We start from the raw sequence: 18,085 nt of genomic DNA, 5'->3' as shown, positions 1-18,085 counted from the left end.
ATGTACATTAGAGGAGAAGGAAGGGAATAAAAAATAAATACTAAAATTAATACATGGTAAAATTACAGATGATTTTTTACTTTCTTTTTTATGCTTTTTGATACTTTCCAAATCAGAAATACATACCTAAATACAGTAAATAATTTTAAAATAAAACCTCCTAACATTTAGAAATATTGCTCTTGATATTATACGCCAACAATTTCAACTTAGTCTAGGAAGCAACAATCAAATTATAGAACAAAGTTACTTCTTAAGGATAAATTCAGTCTCTGAAAATATTTAAATCTTTACCTATTCTGCACCAGCCACTCTCTTATTACAGAAATAGTTGTATAGTAACTGTATAAACAAAAGGCTCTATTTAGATAAAGAGAAGAATTAAACTTATTAGATTATCATTAGTACCAAGAATATATTATATACAAATTTACTTTCCTTTAAACATAGTCAAAATTGAGGCATTAAAAAAAAATTGAGGTATAAAAAAGGGCTTTGGTCTGATTAAAATTTTGTGGTTAATGATAAAAAAAATGTCCTTAATAAAGGATCAAAATTAACTTTTGATCCTTGTCGAAAGGAAAATTTCTTTAAATATCAATATAAATATCATAATTTTGATACTACTTTGGTTTTGGAAGATATTACTACTGGGGAAACTGAGTAGAATGAATATGAGATCTTTCCACCATTTCTTACAGCTGCATATGAATCTCTGTATGATTCATTCAAATAAAAGGCTTATTCCCCAAAACTACAGTATTTAAAGACCAATCTCTAGCACTGATTATATCAACCAAAATCAAAGATCATCTCTCCAGAAATTAACAATCTAAATGAGGCAATACACACACACACACACACACCACACCACACCACACCAAAAAAGTTTGTAAAATTTTACTTAGAATTTAAAGACAAGTATATAAATACAGATAGTATTTGGAGTGCCTGGATGGCTCAGTCGCTTAAGTGTCCGACTTCGGCTCAGATCATGATCTCACCATCAGTGAGTTCGAGCCCCACATCGGGCTCTGTGCTGACAGCTCGGAGCCTGGAGCCTGCTTCAGATTCTGTGTCTCCCTCTCTCTCTGCCCCTCCCCTGCTTGCGTTCTGTCTGTCTCTATCTCTCTCTCTCAAAAATAAATAAACATTACAAAAAATTAAATACAGATAGCATTTGGGTATTAAAGTATACACACCATGTGGTAGTATAGAAAAGTATGTGCATGTTTAAAGAAAAAAACACATTAAAATTCAAACCCATCCTAGTATGCAGGGGAAGTATTTTTAAGTTTTTTGAAAAATAAGAAAGAAGAGCAGCACCCAGAATAATTTGGTGCTACTATTATGGTTCTCATAGCATACTATAATTTATATTCTAGTCCTTTTCAAACATTGTTATTTTTACTGTGACTCCTTCATTAGACAGCAAACTCCATTAAGTGTAAAGACTATCTCCATCCTGTCTACCAGCATATAGCACAGTAAGTGACATATGCTAAGTACAGGGCAAAAATTAAATATTACTAATTTATAATAAAAAATTTATAGCTGAAAAGAATTGATAAATACAACTCTGAATTATATTCCCTCATTAGAGAATTCAACAACCTATCTTCAGATAAATAAATAATTTTTTAGTTGAAGTTTTCAATGTTGACTACCAATTCTATTAAACAACTTTAGAAGATTTCAATATAAATACATTCTAAATCATGAACTTGGCAATGAAAATTATATAATCTTGACTGTATATTTACCATAAAGAATAACAGACTAAACAACATTAAATTCATTCCTGTAGACTTACAGATTAAGAAGCCTAGCTAATTATGTTATTAAATATACTCAGACTTTAGAGATAGAACCAATGCTGTCCTGACGTCCAAGAATAATGACATCACAAAAGTTCATCTTTAAATCATTTTTCTATAAGAAATGGCAACAGAAGCAGAGTATGAAATTAAATCAAAGATACAGAGAAAGAGATACACAGAAATATATATCCTATCAAAGATGAAGATCTAAGCTTAAAGAAAAAAAAACAGCCATGAAGGACACAGGGCAGTGAATCACTTTCCTCCTGAAATAAATGAAATGAAGTCATGTATGACAGGAATAAACTGGGTGGCATCAAGGCTTTTTTAAACATTTAAGACTATGCTTTAAAACTGAGACAGAAAATATTCTGAAATTTAAGTAGCTTTCCTTCCCATTTTTTAAATGTAACTTGATTTTAAAAAGAGAAATGAAAAAGCACAATGAAACTTTAAAAGCAACAACAACAAAAAGAAAGGAATTACTTACCAAATTGGCCATATAAATAGTGAGCAGCCCTCTCCTGCAAATAATTTTAAAAAGATATAAAGTGAGATGAAGTATCAAATTAACTTAATAATCATGTTATCATTTTTTTAGAAATCAAAACGATGATCAGGAGTTGAGAAAAAGGTAGATTATACTGAACTAAGTTTTCTGTACCCTAACAATTGGATCTAAATAGATTCTACAAGTCATTCTGTTCAGTGGTCATTAAACATTCTATTTAGTGGTCATTAATTAAAATCATTTAAAATTACTATTGCCTTGTAATTAACAAGATTTACCATAGGGATCATTTCACAATATATACCAATATTGAATGATTACATGGTACATTTGAAAATAATATATGTTAAGTGTCAATTATACCTCTAACTTAAAAAAATTACTATTTCCTTATGTTAATAGAACGTATAATTTGCTATTAGCCTATGTTTACTCTAGAGTTCTAAACTTAATAAAGAACCTTAAAGAATTCATCTTGCCAAGATGTCAAGGCCAAAACAATGCACATCGATTGCACAAAAATCAGGTCTTCTATCTGTTTCATACACAATGCAATTGTTCATTAGATGTTCTTACAAATCATACTAAATCACTTTGGTTTTAACTTCATTGTTAAGTGAGAAGTTAGGCACTAAGTGAACTTTCTAATGCCAAAGGACAAACAAAAAATTTCTATAAACTTTAACTTTCCAGAAATATTGCACATTTATCAAACTTGTTTAATGAGAATTAAGGTAGAAACTCAAAGATAGGGATAACGTGCCACCCTTAATCACTTCATTTAACTTATACTGCATGTAAGACCATGAATGAAGTAGATCCTATTCTTTAGGAAAGAAGTCTTTAACTAAACTAGCCCTGCAGGAGATCCTATGGGGGACTCTGTGAGTGGAAAGCAGCAGAGACTACAAAGGACCAGAGACAACACCATAACTACTAAACGTACAGATAACACAATGACACAAAATCCCTATCTTTGAATAATCACTCTGAATGTAAATGGACTAAATGCCCCAATCAAAAGACACAGGGTATCAGAAGGGATTAAAAAAAAAATCTATCTATATGCTGCCAATAAGAGACTCATTTTAGACCTGAGGACACCAGCAGATTGAAAGTGAGGGAATGGAGAACCATCTATTATGCTACTGGATGTCAAAAGAAAGCTGGAGTAGCCATACTTATATCAGACAAACTAGATTTTAAAACAGAGACTAACAAGAGATGAAGAAGAGCATTATAAAATAATGAAGGGGTCTATCAATCAAGAAGAGCTAACAACTGTAAATGTTTATGCCCCAATATGAAAGCTCCCAAACATATAAATCAATTAATACAGATATATTCAGAACTTTTCATCCAAAAGCAGTAGAATACACATTCTTCAAGTGCACATGGAACATTCTCCAAAACAGATCACACACTGGGTCACAAAACAGCCCTCAAAAAATATTTGAGATCATACCATGCATATTTTCAGATCACAACACAATGAAACTTGAAATCAACCACAAGAAAAAAATTTGGAAAATCCTCAAATAACATGGAGGTTAAAAAACATCCTACTAGGGATGCCCCAGGTGGCTCAGTTGGTTAAGCATCTGACTTTGGCTCAGGTCACAATCTCATGGTTCATGGGTTCAAGCCCCACACCAGGCTCCTCACTGGCAATGCAGAGCCTGCTTGGGATTCTCTCTCTCTCTTCCTCTCTCTCTCTCTGCCCCTCCCCAACTCTCTCTCTCTCTCTCTCAAAATAAATAAACCTAAAAAAAAAAAAAAATCCTACTGGGGCACCTGAGTGGCTCAGTCGGTTAAGCAGCCGACTTCAGTTCAGGTCATGATCTCAGAGTTCGTGGGTTCAAGGCCTGCATCAGTCTTTGTGCTGACAGCTCAGAGCCTGGAGCCTGCTTCAGATTCTGTCTCCCCCTCTCTCTCTGCCCCTCCCCTCCTCATGCTCTGTCTCTGTCTCTCAAAAATAACTAAACATTAACAAAAATATTTTTTTTATATCCTACTAAATAATGAATGGGTCAACCAGGAAATTAAAGGAGAAATTAAAAAATATATGGAAGCATAATGAGAATGAAAACACAATAGTCCAAAATGCAGCAAAGGCAGTCCTAAGAGGAAAAAATGTAGCAATCCAGGCCTATCTCAAGAAGCAAGAAAGGTCTCAAATACAGAACCTAACCTCACACCTAAAGGAACTAGAAAGAAGCAAAGAAAGCCCAAAGCCAGCAGAAGAAGAAATAATAAAGATTAGGACAGAAATAAACAACATACAAAAAAAAAAAAAAAAAAGGTAGAACAATCAATCTAAGAGCTGGTTTTTTGAAAGAATGAACAAAATTGATAACTCCCTAGCCAGACTTCTCAAAAAGAGTGAGGACCCAAATAGATAAAATCACGAATGAAAGACGAGAGACCACAACCAACACCACAGAAATAGAAACAATTATTAGAGAATACTATAAAAAAGTATATGCCAACAAACTGGACAATCTGGAAGAAATCCACATGCTACAAAAACTCAAAAGGGAAAAAATAGAAAATTTGAACAGACCCATAACCAGCAAAGAAATAGAATCAGTTACCAAAAATCTCCCAAAAAATAAGAATCCTGGGCCATGGCGTCCCAGGGGAAGTCTACCAGACATTTAAAGCAGAATTAATACCTATTCTTCTCAAGCTGTTCCAAAAAACAGAAATGGAAGGAACGCTTCCAGACTCATTCTATGAAGCCAGCATCACCTTGATTCCCAAACCAGACAGAGACCCCACTAAAAAGGAGAACTACAGGCCAATATTCCTGATGAGCATAGACGCAAAAATTCTCAACAAGATACTAGCAAATAGAATTCAACAGAATTATTCACCATGATCAAGTGGGATTCATTCCTGAGCTGTAGGGCTGGTTCAATATTCACAAATCAATCAACATGATACATCACATTAATAGAAGAAAGGATAAGAACCATATGATCCTGTCAATAGATGTAGAAAAAGCATTTGAGAAAATACAGCATCCTTTCTTTAAGTTTTTTTTTAACATTTCTATTTATTTTTGAGAGACAGAGACAGAGCACGAGCAGGGGAGGAGCAGAGAGAAAGGGAGACACAGAATCCGAAGCAGGCTCCAGGCTCCGAGCTGTCAACACAGAGCCTGACCCAAGGCTCGAACCCACGAACTGTGAGATCATGACCTGAGCTGAAGTCAGACGTTCAACCGACTGAGCCACCCAGGCAGCCCAACAGCATGCTTTCTTAATAAAAACCCTCAAGAAAGTCAGGATACGGGATGCCTGGATCGCTCAGTCAGTTAAGCGTCCAACTTCAGCTCAGGTCATGATCTCATGGTCTGTGGGTTCAAGCCTCGCATCGGACTTAGTGCTGTCAGCTCAGAACCTGGAGCCTGCTTCCAATTCTGTGTCTTCCTCTCTCTCTGCCCCTTCGCTGCTTGCACTCTGTCTCTCCCTCTCAAAAATAAATAGATATTTAAAAATTAAAAAAAAAGAAAGGGGCGCCTGGGTGGCTCAGTCGGTTAAGCGTCCGACTTTGGCTCAGGTCATGATCTCGCAGTCCGTTAGTTCGAGTCCCGCGTCGGGCTCTGTGTTGACAGCTCAGAGCCTGGAGCCTGTTTCAGATTCTGTGTCTCCCTCTCTCTGACTCTCCCCCATTCATGCTCTGTCTCTCTCTGTCTCAAAAATAAATAAAGGTTAAAAAAAATTAAAAAAAAAAAAAAAAGAAAGTCAGGATAGAAGGAACATACCTTCACATCAATAAAAGCCATACACGAAAGACCCACAGCTAATATCATCCTCAATGGGAAAAAACTGAGAGCTTTCCCACTGAGATCAGGAACACAACAGGGATGTCACTCTCACCACTGTTGTTTAACATAGTGTTAGAAGTCCTAGCCTCAGCAATCAGACTACAAAATGAAATCAAAGGCATCCAAACTGGCAAAGAAAAAGTCAAACTTTCACTCTTCACAGATGACATGATACTCTACATGGAAAACCCGAAACAGTCCACCAAAAAACTGATAGAACTGATACATGAATACAACAAAGTCACAGGATATAAAATCTCTGTACATAATTGGTTGCATTTCTATACTCCAATAATGAAGCAACAGAAAGGTATATCAAGAAATCGATCCCATTTACAATTGCACCAAGAACCATAAAATACCTAGGAATACACCTAACCAGGGGTAAAAGATGTGTACACTGAAAACTATAGAAAGCTCATGAAAAAAACTAAAGAAGACACAAAGAAATGGAAAAATATTCCATGTTCATGGATTGGAAGAACAAATATTGTTAAAATGTTGATACTACCCATAACAATCTACACATTCAATGTAATCCCAATCAAAATAGCACCAGCATTCTTCACAGAGTTAGAACAAACAATCCTAAAATCTCTATGGAACCACACAAGTCCCTGAATAGCTAAAGTAATGTTGAAAAAGAAAACCAAAGCTGGAGGCCTCATAATCCTGGATTTTAGCCTGTACTACAAAGCTGTAATCATCAGGAGAGTATGGTGTTGGCCTGAAAACAGACACACAGACCAATGGAATAGAATAGAGAACCCAGAAATGGAACTATTTATATATATGGCCAACTCATCTTGGACAAAGCAGGAAAGAGTATCCAATGGAAAAAAGACAGTCTTTTTAACAAATGGTGCTGGGAGAACTGGACAGCAAAATGCAGAAGAATGAAACTGAACCACTTTCTTTCACCATACACAAGAATAAACTCAAAATGGATAAAAGACCTAAATGTGAGACAGGAAACCATCAAAATCCTACAGGGGAAAACAGTCAGCAACCTCTTTGACCTCAGCCACAGCAACTTCTTACTTGACATATCTCCGAAAGCAAGGGAAATAAAAGCAAAAATGTACTGGATGTCATCAAGATAAAAAGCTTCTGCACTGCAAAGGAAACAACCAACAAACCTAAAAAGCAACCAGTGGAATGGGAGAAGATATTTGCAAATGACATATCAGATAAAGGATTAGTATCCAAAATCTATAAAGAACTTACTAAACACAACAACCAAAAAACAAATAATCCAGTGAAGAAATGGGCAGAAGACATAGACACTTTTCCAAAGAAGACATCCAGATGGTAAACAGACATATGGAAAGATACTCAACATTGCTCATTATCAGGAAAATACAAATCAAAACCACACTAAAATACCACCTCACACTGGTCAGAGTGGCTAAAATGAACAACTCAGGAGACAACAGATGCTGGCGAGGATGTGGAGAAACAGGAACCCTCTTGCACTGTTGGTGGGAATGCAAACTAGTGCAGCCACTATGGAAAACAGTGTGGAGGTTCCTCAAAAAATTAAAAACAGAATTACCCTACAACCCAGCAATAGCACTACTGGGAATTTATCCAAAGGACATAGGAGTGCTGACTTGTAGGAGCACTTGGTACCCCAATGTTTACAGCAGCACTATCAACAATAGCCAAATTATGGGAAGAGCCCAAATGTCTATCATGTCTATCAATTGATGAATGGATAAAGAAGATATGGTATATATATACAATGGAACACTACTTGACAATGAAAAAGTATGAAACCTTGTCATTTCCAACAACGTGGATGGAACTGGAGGGTATTATGCTAAGTGAAGTAAGTCAATCAGAGAAAGACAGATATCCTATGATTTTACTCATATGTGGAATTTGAGAAACTTAACAGAAGACCATAGGGGAAGGGAAGGAAAAAAGTTACAGAGAGGAGGGCAAACCATAAGAGACTCTTTAAATACAGAGAACAAACTGAGGGTTGATGGGGGTGGGGATTGGGCGGGTGGAGGAGTTGGGTGATGGGTACTGAGGAGGGCACTTGTTGGGATGAGCACTGGGTGTTGTATGTAAGTGATGAATCACAAGAATCTACTCCTGAAGCCAAGACCACGCTATATGTTAGCTAACTTGACATACATACATACATACATACATACATACATACATATGGAAAGAAGTCTTTAATGTTTTAAGAGTTTAAGGACAGAGTTAAAATAAACTTTGGAAATTATAAAAATCTATTGGACTTTCAATTATTAGCATTTTTCATACTGAAAAGAAAAAAACCTTTATAAATAAAACAAGTACCAATATCAAATGATTTTCACTTAAATTTCATGTCAGGTCTTAATATTAACATGTCAATGAAATCTTGAAGTCCAACCCAGTCATACACAATCTTGACTGTTCATTATTTAAAATGGCTTAAGGGGCGTCTGGGTGGCTCATTCGGTTAAGCGTCCGACTTCGGCTCAGGTCATGATCTCGCCGTTCATGAGTTTGGGCCCCGTGTTGGACTCTGTCCTCACAGCTTGGAGCCTGGAGCCTGCTTCAGATTCTGTGTCACCCTCTCTCTCTCTGCCCCCTCCCCTGCTTGTACTCTGTCTCTCTCAAAAATAAATAAACATTAAAAATAATTAATAAAATAAATAAAAAATAAAATGGCTTAAGAAGATTTCTATTATCACTAAAGCCACATGGAGGCAGTATGGTTTCACTTAACAACTGAAGTTTGAAAATCAGAATTTTATTTAACTTTAATTCTCTGGTATTCTGTAATTTAATTTTGTCATTAAAATGAGGGAACAAGAGGTGCCGGAGTGGCTCAGTAGGTTGAAAGTCTGACTTTGGCTCAGGTCATGATCTCGTGGTCAGTCCATGAGTTCAAGCCTCATATCGGGTTCTAGGCTGACAGCTCAGAACCTGCTTGGGATTGTGTGTCCCCTCTCTTTCTGCCCCTTCCCTGCTCGTACTGTCTCTCTCTCTGTCTCTCAAAATAAATATTAAAAAAAAAAATTTTTTTTAATGAGGGAACAAGACTAGTTACCTAACTTTAAACATAAAAATTATTTAACAAAAACATACATTTATCACCAATATAAACATAATGTTGGGTCTACTCGGGTTGAAAGGGGAAGGAGGTCTAGGCAAACCCACTGAACCAAACCCCACAGGCAATGACCCTGTTCAGCAGGTCCTAACACACCTCAGCAAAAACAACAGAATTCTACTGCTCCTCTAAAAAAGAATTTGAAAATCACTGCAAAGATGATCTAGAAGCTTCCTGGTAGCTTTCTTGTCTATGATTTCTACAAATGAATTGAAATTGTTCTTACTAATCTTTACCAATCTTATCAACTCCTACCAAATTCTAAATCAAAGATGTTCTTATTTTAAGTAAATTACATAAAGAAAAATTAGGGTAACATCAACATCTAAGAGTCACACATACACAGAAAAGTTAAAACCTTTTCAAGTGATACCTATCTTCCCAAAACCGGTTACATATAAAGAAAAAAACATTATACTTAATTACAAAACCAAAATAAAAGTATATCTCTGCAATGTCAGTAGTAGTACCCAATCATACATTTCCTTATAAAGTGAACTACCGTATTTGTTCCACTAATCTAATTCCATCTCTAAAATTCAACAAATTATCTACCTGATAATATAACCGTTTATCTTTAACTAGCAAAGATTATCTTGTTTACCTTCACATTTTCACACACCCGCAAAAGGACCTGGCATATCTAATAGGCACTAAACAAATGGTTATGGAATTTCTAGACAAAGTGTTACTAAGAACCCAGCCTACTAGGAATATAGTAGAGACATAAAATATATTATAGAAACATAATCACAAAAGATATCCACTAGACAGGAGAAAAAAATAGTGATATCAATTTATTAGCAAGCAAAGATGTGATCAAGTAATTTACATTTGCATAAAATTTAATAATCTGCAAGGTATAATAAATATTTGAAAGCAAATTTTATCCTCTTAGGAGTCTTACAAAGTGTGATATAGACACTATTATCCTTTCTCTGTCAGAAAATTTATGTGGTTTACTTAAAAATATAAAAGTAGCACAAAGACAAGTTGGAATTAGAAGTCAGCTTCATGTTCTTTCCAAAGCACTGCTTCTAAGGTAGAAAATCTGTCCATTACTAACTTACCTTTAAATTCTGTAACTCACTGACTTTAGAATGAATAAAACCCTGACACACTCTTACTACTGGGAAAAAGCAGAGGATGTATTGTTATTAGATGAAATCCTATTCTGGTCTTAGGTTTAAATTTATTGTTCCCAAATAATGAGAAAGAGCATCTCCCTCCCAGCTTTATCTGAATTCCAAACCAGAACTAACAGCCTCAAGAATGAAAAGACAGTATCTCTGAAGGGCATGATATGCTGTATTAAAAGCAGACTCTTTTTGATAGGTTTCCCAGATGTGGTGTCTTCAACCTCAGTTCCAGTGTCAATTTGGTAGGTGAGAATATCACAATATTGATTTATCACTTCTCCAGGGATGCTGAGTATCACAAGAAACTGGTAAGTCTATTAAATGCCATTTTACTATTAAACATTTGACTATATCTAGCCAAGATCTGAAGACAAACAGGTCATTTCCTTTTACTTGAGTAAATTCTCTCTAGAAACCAAGTTACCTATTAAAATACTACTACAACAGGGGCACCTGGGTGGTTCAGTCAGTTGGTTAAGCATCTGACTTCGGGTTGGGTCATGAGCTCATGGTTTGTGAGTTCAAGCCCTGCATCGGGCTCTCTGCTGCCAGCACAGAGTCCACTTTGGATCCTCGGCCCCCAACTCTCTCTGTCCCTCCCCGCCACACACACACGCTCTTTCTCCCTCAAAAATAAAAAAATAAACATTTAAAAACAATAAAATAAAATCATAATAATAAAATAATACTACAACAGTTACGGGGAAGGAAGAAGTGCCAATAAGAACAAAAGGTGACCTAGGCCTGAATAGGAAGAGCTAGGGCCTAGAAAAACAGTAACTTTTTAAATTTCCCAGGAGATTGTGACACTTTACTTCCATTCTTCTGTGAATCACTGGATTGACTGGAAGACAGGTGAAGCTCAGTGAACCACAAATAATTTTTTTTGATACAGGAAGGGGTGAATGTCTTCAACTTCTATGCAAAATTTAAGGAGGGGTGTGCACATCAAGGGGTACTGTCGAAAAAAGTGTTAAGAATCACTGTTTAAGAACTCTGTGTAATAAAAGTACCATTATTCCCGCAGGAAAACATTAAAATAATTAAACTTCCTTAACACCTCGGTAAATTAAAAGGTATCCTCACATTCTATTGAACTCCAAATTTTCTTATCTTTTAACAACATTATTGTGTCTAACTAGATGGACAATTGTCTTTTCTTTTTGTCTGGAAACCTTAATGTATATATTCTTTGGCTAACCTTCCAAAACTTTTTTAAAAATTTTTTTTACATTTATTTTTTTTTTTGAGAGACAGAGACAGAGAGAGAGAGAGAGAGTGAGAGAGAGAGAGAGAGCGTGCACATGCACACAAGTGGGGAGGGGGGGCAGAGAGAAGGCAGGGAGACACAGAATCCGAAGCAAGCTCCAGGCTCTAAGCTGTCAGCACAGAGACCAACCCAGGGCTCAAACCCACAAATCCAGAGATCATGACCTGAGCCCAAGTCCCTCAACTGACTGAGCAACCCAGGCGCCCCTAACTTTCTGAAACTTTTGAATGACACTGTAACACATTTCATAACTAAAGCTATTAGGGAGTACAGTAGGCATCGTATAACTTCCAGATTCTAAGTGTTTATATATATTCCTTCTCTCTCCCTCTCTCTCCCTCTCTCTCTCTCTCTCTCTCTCTCTCTCTCTCTCTCCCCCTATCTTTGTGTGTGTGTGTGCGCGCGCTACAAAAAACGGGAAATTATAGATGAGAGAAAAGCATAGTGAAAGTTGCTAACAATTGTAATGACTACTACGAGATGCTATTTAATGATCTCAGAAAGTCTTTCAAGATACAACATATTTTCATCTGTCACAATGTTTTAGAACAGTATAAAAGTACCGCCTTACTTAAAGTACAGGAATGGAAAAATAAGAGCAAGAGTCTATGATCATATTCTGTTATATACAGCAGATAATACAAAGTAAACTTTTCAGAAGACTGCAAGGTAATTTAATTTTCTTCCTGTGAAGATAACATGACACTTAAAGATGAAGATGCCAAGAATTTATAAACCAAATTCATGGTATTTTATTTACATATTATAGAGTTCATTCATTTTGGTCATATCTGCTTAGGAGTTTCATAACTACAACAGTGTAATCTAACAATGCAACACATGAGTAGGTTTAGAATAAATATGCAATTTTCAATATTTTAATCCATGTCATGTTTGAGCACCCTGCAGTTTTAACTTATCTAAACTAATACTAAATATCAAAGCAAATTCCATAGCAGTTCTACAAAACAAAATCCATCAGAGCAACTTTCTGAACCACAAAAAAAAAACACTTCCTAGAAACAGAAAGAGAAGACTAGTTCTTAACAGCCCACCTAGGGATAAACTAGATGTTACCAATGCTTCCTGCTGAGTTACTATGATCACAGTTCTTTGTGGCACAAATTTTTTGAGCAACCCTGGAAACAACTTCAAAGTTTTCTCAGAATCCCACAGTGACACGATTAAGATTTAAGTAAACTGCCCTCTTAGGAGGTTTCAGGAACTAGCTGGCAAAGCATGCTTAATTCTGTAAAGGGAAGGGGAAGACTGGGAAAGACGGATGGATGGATGGATGGATGGATGGATGGATGGATGGATGGGTTGGAGAGGGAGAGAAGAAAAGTAGGAAGGAAAGAAAGTCAAACCAATATAGATGAAGACATACTTATGAAGACAGACAGATCTTCACTTACATATCTGTATCTATGTATATCATCACACATATGTGTATGTGTACAACCATAGTGTATGCTCTTACCTCATTAAATGCTTCTCGAAAAACCGATTACACAATTGAGTGCAAAAATGTATAATCTCAGAGTAAAGACTTCACTATTAACTAAAGTTTTGGAGATTTAAAAATTAGGGCTACCACTATAATTTGACACTGCTAATCCTCCATATTGTTATCTTCCACTCTATTACTGACTTTATTAAAAATATGAACCGTACACTCATCTCAATGGACAACTGACTACTTAAACACTGTCGTTTACCACCTTCTAACCTCAGATTTCTTTTTATTCTGGATTTTCACTCTAATCTCCCACAGCCCCAGTGACCACTTATAAGAAGAAAATTTCAAATTTTATTTATGACTACCATGCTTCTGAATCAAGACTCACACTTCAAGCTGCCTGCTGGCTATCTCCACCAACATATCACTGATTTTCTTCATGAATTAAGGGCATAATTATAAATTCTTTTTCCTTAAAGTAAAAACTGTAATATTAACACACTTCACTTTGGTAACTAGATGTACATAACTTCAACCTTTCTAGGTTACATATAATCTATTAAGGAGTCTTGATATTTAATGAAATCTTACTAAAATTTGTGGTAAATAAAAAACACTTTCTCAAAGCAAATAAGACCATTAACTTTTACACAATTTTAGATAAACATAGACCAGACTCATTTAAAATAAGATATACTATAAAGAAACTTATAAAAAGATGGAGCAAAAAAATTGCTTTTCTATGTTTAAAGGTAAACTCCAAAAATTTTTTTTAAATCTGCTTTTTAAAAAATAAGTCACAGAGTGCCTGGGTAGCTCAGTTAGTTAAGTGATCAATTCTTGATTTGCACTCAAAGTCATGATCTTGTAGTTTGAGGGACAGAGCCCCACATCAGGCTCTCCACTGAAAGCATGAAGCCTGCTTGGGATTCTCTCTTCCTCTACCTCTCTGCTCCTCCCCCATTTTCTCCCCCTTTTTCTATCTCTCTCAAAAACAAGTAATAAACATTTTTTAAAAATAAAAAATATTAAAAATAGAACTACCCTACAACTCAGCAAATGCACTACTAGGTATTTATCCACGGGATACAGGTATGCTGTTTCAAAGGGGCACATGCACCCCAGTGTGTATAGCAGCACTATCAACAATAGCCAAAGTATGGAAAGAGCCCAAATGTCCATCAATGGATGAATGGATAAAGAAGATATGGTATGTGTGTGTATATATATATATATATATATATATATATATATATATACACACATATATACATACACACACACACACACACACACACACACACACACACACAATGGAGTATAACTCGGCAATCAAAAAGAATGAAATCTTGCCATTTGCCACTACGTGGATGGAACTAGAGGGTATTATGCTAAATGAAATTAGAGAAAGACAAATATCGTATGATTTTACTCATATGAGGATTTTAAGATACAAAACAGATGAACATAAGGGAAGGGAAGCAAAAATAATATAAAAACAGGGAGGGGGACAAAACAGAAGAGACTCTTAAATATGGAGAACAAACTGAGGGTTACTGGAGGGGTTGTGGGAGGGGGGATGGGCTAAATGGGTAAGAGGCATTAAGGAATTTACTCCTGAAATCATTGTTGCACTATATGCTAACTAACTTGGATGTAAATTTCAAAAATAAATTACATTAAAAAAAAACTAAAAAATAAAAATAAAAATAAAATAAAAAATAAAAGGCTAAAATTTAAATCTTTAATTAGACCCCAAACCAGGATTTGTGGTGGCTATACATATACACACACAACCACACAACTCTCAAGAAAAAAAAAAAGAACTAGAGAGCTATTTCCAGGTAATAACTTCATCACCTAATAAACAACAGAACTAAATCACTATACATCACACAAGGTTCAATTACTCCACAATCACATCAACATAAGGATCAATTTTTCTTCAGCAACCACAAGAAAATCCTTACAAAGAAGCTACAGTTAAAATTTTGATTAGGTCAGACTATTCCAATTAATATTCAGAACAGATCATAATTTATAACTACCTACAAATTTTCTGAGACTATCTAGTGTCTACATATAAAACACCAGTGCAATAGCTCACTTAAAAGAAATCAAAGCAGAAAGCTTTAAAACAAAAGTTTGTTATCAAAAGCAAAAAGAGAGCAGGAATTGAACTAGTAACTAAAATCCAAGTTATCACCTCACTTCCAGGAAACCTCTTTGTGCCTTAAAAAGTTATAGTTCTTAATATCAATAGCACAATTTTACTTTGGTGTTATTGTATTTAAACACATGTTTATCTTCAAAGAAAAGTTTGATTTTTTTAACTAAAATTATAAAAAATAATACCTAGACTAATATATCAAGAGAAAAGAATTGAGCAATTGACAATGCACACGTATATTAAAAATTGGTATATGACAAGGGCCATTACAAATCCATGGAGAAAGAATGGATAATTGAATCCCTGGTGCCAGAGAAAGACCATTCACCAGTCAAAGAAAGGGAGTGGGGGCAGCAAATAAAAGAGATCATATGGCAAGCAGACTTAAAATGGACCTAAATACATTTCTACGTTTTGCAAGATGGTGGAATATTAACACTAAGAAGCTCTAAAGTTAAAGATATCTAAGTAGTCCTTAGAGCAAGCACTAAAAAAAGAAAAAAAAATACATAAAAATGGACTAAAAAAAAAAAATGTCTTCTTCCAAGTTTCCAGTTTCTGTGCAAGGAGCTTGGAAGTCCTCACTTAGTCCTAACAGCAAGTAAAAAAGCTAAGGAAACTGAAAACTCAACAACTCTTTTTAGATCCATAAGAGAAGCAAGGTCACCCTACAAACTATTGCCCCCAAAACTGAAGGGACTACAGGCAGAGAGAGAATCACAATCTACCAGAACAAAACCAGCTAAAACCTCAGAGGGAATGAGAGCCAGAACGGGAAACAGTAAACTGATAAACTGCAGGAGGCTCAGTGTGGACAGGTCTGAGAGTGAAAAACTCAAGGGGTGCCCAGTCATAGAGAGACCCTCATACCTTTGTGCATTTTACCTCTGGGAGCTTAACTAAGTAAATAGCAGGGGGAAAGCCGCTTATTTACGCTTCCAAGTAGGGGAAACACAGAGGAATCATTTTGAAATGAGCCAGAGCATTCTGTTCTTAACAGGGCCTGTCCTTGGTAAAAGCTAGTTTACCAGAGCCTAACCTACTAGGGCATTACAAGAGCCTAAGTGACATGGGGAAGGGAAATACCTAACTCCAGCCAGCTTTAGAATTCCACATGCAAGAAAGCAAAATATCCAACTCCAGCACATTCTAACTATCCTGCCCCACCTAAGAGGAAAAGAAAAACTGAGAAAGGCTTATAAAGTTCAGTCTAGAGACACAGGCTCACTAAGAGACTGAGGCCTAACCACAGGACTATAGAACAGTTTCCTTCCCCCAACACCTCACCATATTAGTAACAGCCTATTACAGTAATTCCTTTCACCTGGTACATCATGCCCAGCTATCAAGAAAAAAATTACAAGGCACATCAAAATGCAAAAATCACAATTTGAAGACACAGAGCAGCATCATAACCAGACACGGCAGAGACGCTGGAATCATCAGACCAGGAATTTAAAATTAAAACAATGATTAGGGCACTCTCCTGGCTCAGTAGGTAAAGAACCTTGGACTCTTAATCTCAGGGTCATGAGTTCAATACCCACAATGGGTGTGGAGCCTACTTTTAAACAAACAAACAAACAAACAAACAAACAAAACAGAAGAATGATTAATACTAAGGACTCTAATGGATCAAGTAGATAGCATACAGAAACAGATGAGCAAGGTAAGCAGAGAGATGAAATTCCACAAAGAAAAGGAACTACAGCAGAAATGAAGAGTGCCTTCGATATAATCATATCATTAGTAGACTGGACACAGCTGAGGAAAGAATCTCTGAGCTAGAGAATATATCACCATACCCTTGATATATCACAGAATGCTTGAAAACTGTAAAACATTAAGAACAGAGACTAGAAAAAAAAAAAATACAGAATATCCAAGGACTACAAAAAGTATAACATACACATAATGGGAAAAGCTAAAGGAGAGAAAGAGAGAATAGAACAGGAGAAATATTCAAAACAATGACTGACAGTTTTCCTAAATTAATGTTAGATACCAAACCACAAATCAATAAAGTTCAAAGAACACCAAGCAGCATATATGCCCAAGAAAAAAACCACACAACAACACAACTACATCTAGACATACCTTATTAAAACTACAGAAAAATAAATATAAAGAAAACCCTGAAAGAGGCCAGAGGGGAAAAAAACCACCTTACCTATAGAGGAACAAGGATAATTGCATCCAACTTCTCCTCAGAAACCATGCAAACAAGAGAGTGGAGTGAAATATTTATTGTTGACAAGGGAAAAAAAAAAAAAAACAACCTAGAACTCTGTACCCTGAGAAAGTATCCTGACTTTATTGCACCAAAAAAAAATTGAGAATATTTGTTGCTAGTGGACCTGCTCTGCAAGAAATGTTAAATGTTCTCTAAAGAGGAAGAAAACAATACAGATAAGAAACTCATCTACATAAAGAAAGGTGGAACATTAAAGAAAAAACAATTTTATTTTTCTTATTCTTAATTGCTCTAATAGATAACAGTTCATTCCAAATAATACTGTAACAACATAAAAATAATGTAATAATGTAATCAAAGCAACAATGTAATTGATTTTGTATGCTTATGTATATATATGAGGGGTGTGTGTGTGTGTGTGTGTGTGTGTGTGTGTGTGTCATGAATACTTAGATATAACTGAATGATAGCAATGACATAAGGGACAGGAAGAAGGAATTAGGATTACATTATTATCATAAGGTATACTCACTACCTATGAAAAGCTATAGTGTTATTTGAAAGTAGAGTAG

At 35.6% G+C, this 18,085-nt stretch overlaps 1 protein-coding gene across 2 annotated transcripts in view; it reads right to left on the bottom strand.

The window, feature by feature from the left end:
* TMEM135 (transmembrane protein 135) overlaps positions 1–18,085 on the bottom strand; it is a 252,596-nt gene that overhangs the window by 201,606 nt on the left and 32,905 nt on the right. For both annotated transcript variants that reach the window (XM_053203763.1, XM_015064047.3), the window contains exon 4: positions 2,311–2,344. In XM_053203763.1, coding sequence (XP_053059738.1) covers positions 2,311–2,344 — 34 coding nt within the window. The remainder of the gene's footprint in view (positions 1–2,310; positions 2,345–18,085) is intronic.

The sequence above is a fragment of the Acinonyx jubatus genome, chromosome D1, assembly GCF_027475565.1.
Source record: "Acinonyx jubatus isolate Ajub_Pintada_27869175 chromosome D1, VMU_Ajub_asm_v1.0, whole genome shotgun sequence".
Lineage (NCBI taxonomy): Eukaryota > Metazoa > Chordata > Mammalia > Carnivora > Felidae > Acinonyx > Acinonyx jubatus.
This window is presented reverse-complemented; position numbering and strand designations above follow the sequence as displayed.